This window comes from Oryzias melastigma, linkage group LG21 (assembly GCF_002922805.2).
Source record: "Oryzias melastigma strain HK-1 linkage group LG21, ASM292280v2, whole genome shotgun sequence".
In the NCBI taxonomy this organism is placed as follows: Eukaryota; Metazoa; Chordata; class Actinopteri; order Beloniformes; family Adrianichthyidae; genus Oryzias; species Oryzias melastigma.
Window position 1 is genome coordinate 10,126,676 of NC_050532.1, and position 2,632 is coordinate 10,129,307.

The following is a 2,632-nucleotide window of genomic DNA, read 5'->3' on the forward strand; positions in this document are numbered from 1 at the left end:
TTTCTGTGAGGAACAAAGCAGGAGTTTCTACGTTGATTTGCAGAGGTGCTGTTTTCACATTATATTGGTGACTTAACCAACAGATTAGTTGATCCAATTCCTTAATGTTGATTAACCGGGAAGGCATTAGGTCCCATTTTTAAAGTATAACTTGATATATATAATTTGAACACACCAGCTATAGTCTCAGGGCGGTCACTCTACCTCTATGCAAGTTTCCTGCTAACAGACGTGTAGAAGAAATGGTTGAAGCTTCTGCAGCATCTCTCCTAACAGTGTGTTTGCCTATGAGGGTTGGACAGATTGTAAAGGAGAACTAGAGTGAGTTAGTGTGATGTCACTCACACAAAAGGGCTTATTTCCAGCTCTGATGAAATAAAGTCGAGTCACTCGCCTTTTTTTCGCAATATTACGAAATGTTGGAATCAGAAATTGTCACTAAGCTGTGATTGGTCCGAGTCAGTCTGAGACATTTCTATGGCAACCACTCTCACCAATCTGGGGTGAGCTTTTTGGAAGGCCACACCCCTACCACTCGAAAGTAAGCTCGGGAGAATCTGCCAATCAAATGTTTTGAATGTCTGACATGAGACCACATTTCTATTTAGGCTTTATAGAATAAGTTGAACAACAAAAAAATATGGGAAAAAGGAAATTGTTAGAAGAAAGACATCAGAGAAAGAATGATTATTCTGACAAATGTAATGACTGAGTAACAGTGATTTATTTTTCTGTAGAAGTCAATAGGATTTTGGCTTCTTGGAGACAATGGGTATTTCCTGTTTGGAACTTCTCGTAGAAAGTCGAAGGTTGGACACCAGAGTTTATGGACTCTGATGTTGAAACAGTCTTTGGTTTTCATGAAGCTTTGGTAACAGTGTAACAGTGTCTGTTGCTTAAGAGGGTTTATTTAAGCCCAATGGCTCCATCTATTGGAAAACAGTCAATCGGGTCATTTCTGTGTAGCTCAGAGAAACACCAGAGTAATGCATTTATGTAAATGTTTTTTATGTGAAATTCACACACTAATGCACACTTTTGTTCTCTCTCTCTCCCTCCATCCAGTTCCTGGGAAACACTGAGGTTGAAGCCCCTAAAGGCACCGAAGTTGTGAAGGATGCAGTGAGAAAGCTGAAGGTAAGGCCAGTCTCCGGACGAGCTTCTGCCCAAAGAAAGGAGTCGGTTCTTTAGTGAGCAGATTGGTTTGCAGGAGGAGGTGGGAGCGAGTGACAAATGCCCCCACCCCCACCCCCCAGCAAGGTGCCCTTGGAGTGTCTCAGCTCCCAACTGTAGATGCCTGGAAGTGCCTCATCAGCACTTTGCTCAGCCGGCCTTCCACACGTAGATGGAAAAGTCAGCAAGCAGGAATATCCATCCACCAAGTGTCTCTCCTAATCAGATTATTCTGAGATTCTTGCTCCATAATAGCATTAGGAATAGCTCTTTTAAAGTGCAGATGCTGAGAGTTGGAAATCTTAAGAAAACTTTCTGATTCAGCTCATTTACCAGCTGCTGTGTGGTGGAATCTACACCCTCCCAATGGAAAAACTGTATCGTCAAACACCATCAGGGTTCCACATTTGTGGTGAAGCTCCACTGAACGTTACTTAACCTGGGTTCCTTCCAGGAAAAATCCAGTGCGGCCGGCGCTGCTGCCCTTTAAGCAGACCTTTAGGCCTGGGAACGGCCCGGGCAGCTCTCTCACAGACTCCTGCTAATATGGATGTGCTGCCCCCCCCCGCTCTCTCCTCCTGCCAACAGCTGAATCTGTGGGGCCTTTTCAGGGCTGGGGGGTGCGGGGAGGCCGTTTTCTCAAACCCAAAGCTCTGTTGTCACAATACATTTGATCTCTCTGGCCACAGCTCCATGGTAACTCTCCCAGATACACAGGCAGTTAAAGGAAGCGGAGCAATGCTTTCAAAGATCAAGTGCTGAGGAAAAGAAGGAGTTTGTAAAGGTCAGGATGTCCTTGAAGGCTCCATGCTGGCTAATGTGGAAATACCTGGGTGCTTTAGCTTGTTCAGCATCGATTTCCCAGGAATGCACTATCACTGTTCAGGTTAAGTTATGTTTTTTTTTTATTATTTTTTTTAAGGAAATATCTCAAACCAAACGTTTACCAACTTCTGTGAACTTAAGCATCTGCTAAAGGCTATTTAAAACTTATTTTTTCTGGATCAATGGATTTACGCTGGCAAATGTTTAAGTCATGCAAAAAAATAATCCACTAGATAATCTCCTGCAGACCTACAAAGGATTATGTTTGTTGGACAATCTTATGTTATTTTGCCTGTACCATTTTGAGTTCAAGGTGTAGATTTAACTAAATATATGACTTTTTATCCAAGATGCTTTTCTCGGGCAAAAAGAAAAAAAATTACACAATTTTCCAATATTTAACTTTTAAATGGGCCATAACAAGGTTTTCTTAAGCCTTTCAGAGTAAACTATACCAATATATATGATCATATATTACCTTTGGCACACAAAAAACAAATTATTTATGAAATATTAGTTATTTTCAGGGGGGTGTCTTAAAGGAACCCTCCATCTAAAGCAACAAACCCCTGTTTCAGATGGAATTTATGTAAGACAGGACACAAAAAAATTGAAAAATGAAAGTTTTTTTTGC

At 41.5% G+C, this 2,632-nt stretch overlaps 1 protein-coding gene across 7 annotated transcripts in view; it reads left to right on the forward strand.

Moving 5' to 3' along the window:
- The window catches only part of gulp1a (GULP PTB domain containing engulfment adaptor 1a), a 101,392-nt gene that overhangs the window by 88,582 nt on the left and 10,178 nt on the right, over positions 1 to 2,632 (forward strand). For all 7 annotated transcript variants that reach the window (XM_036209594.1, XM_024286997.2, XM_036209596.1 and 4 more), the window contains one exon: positions 1,066 to 1,137. In XM_036209594.1, the coding sequence (XP_036065487.1) occupies positions 1,066 to 1,137 (72 nt within the window). The remainder of the gene's footprint in view (positions 1 to 1,065; positions 1,138 to 2,632) is intronic.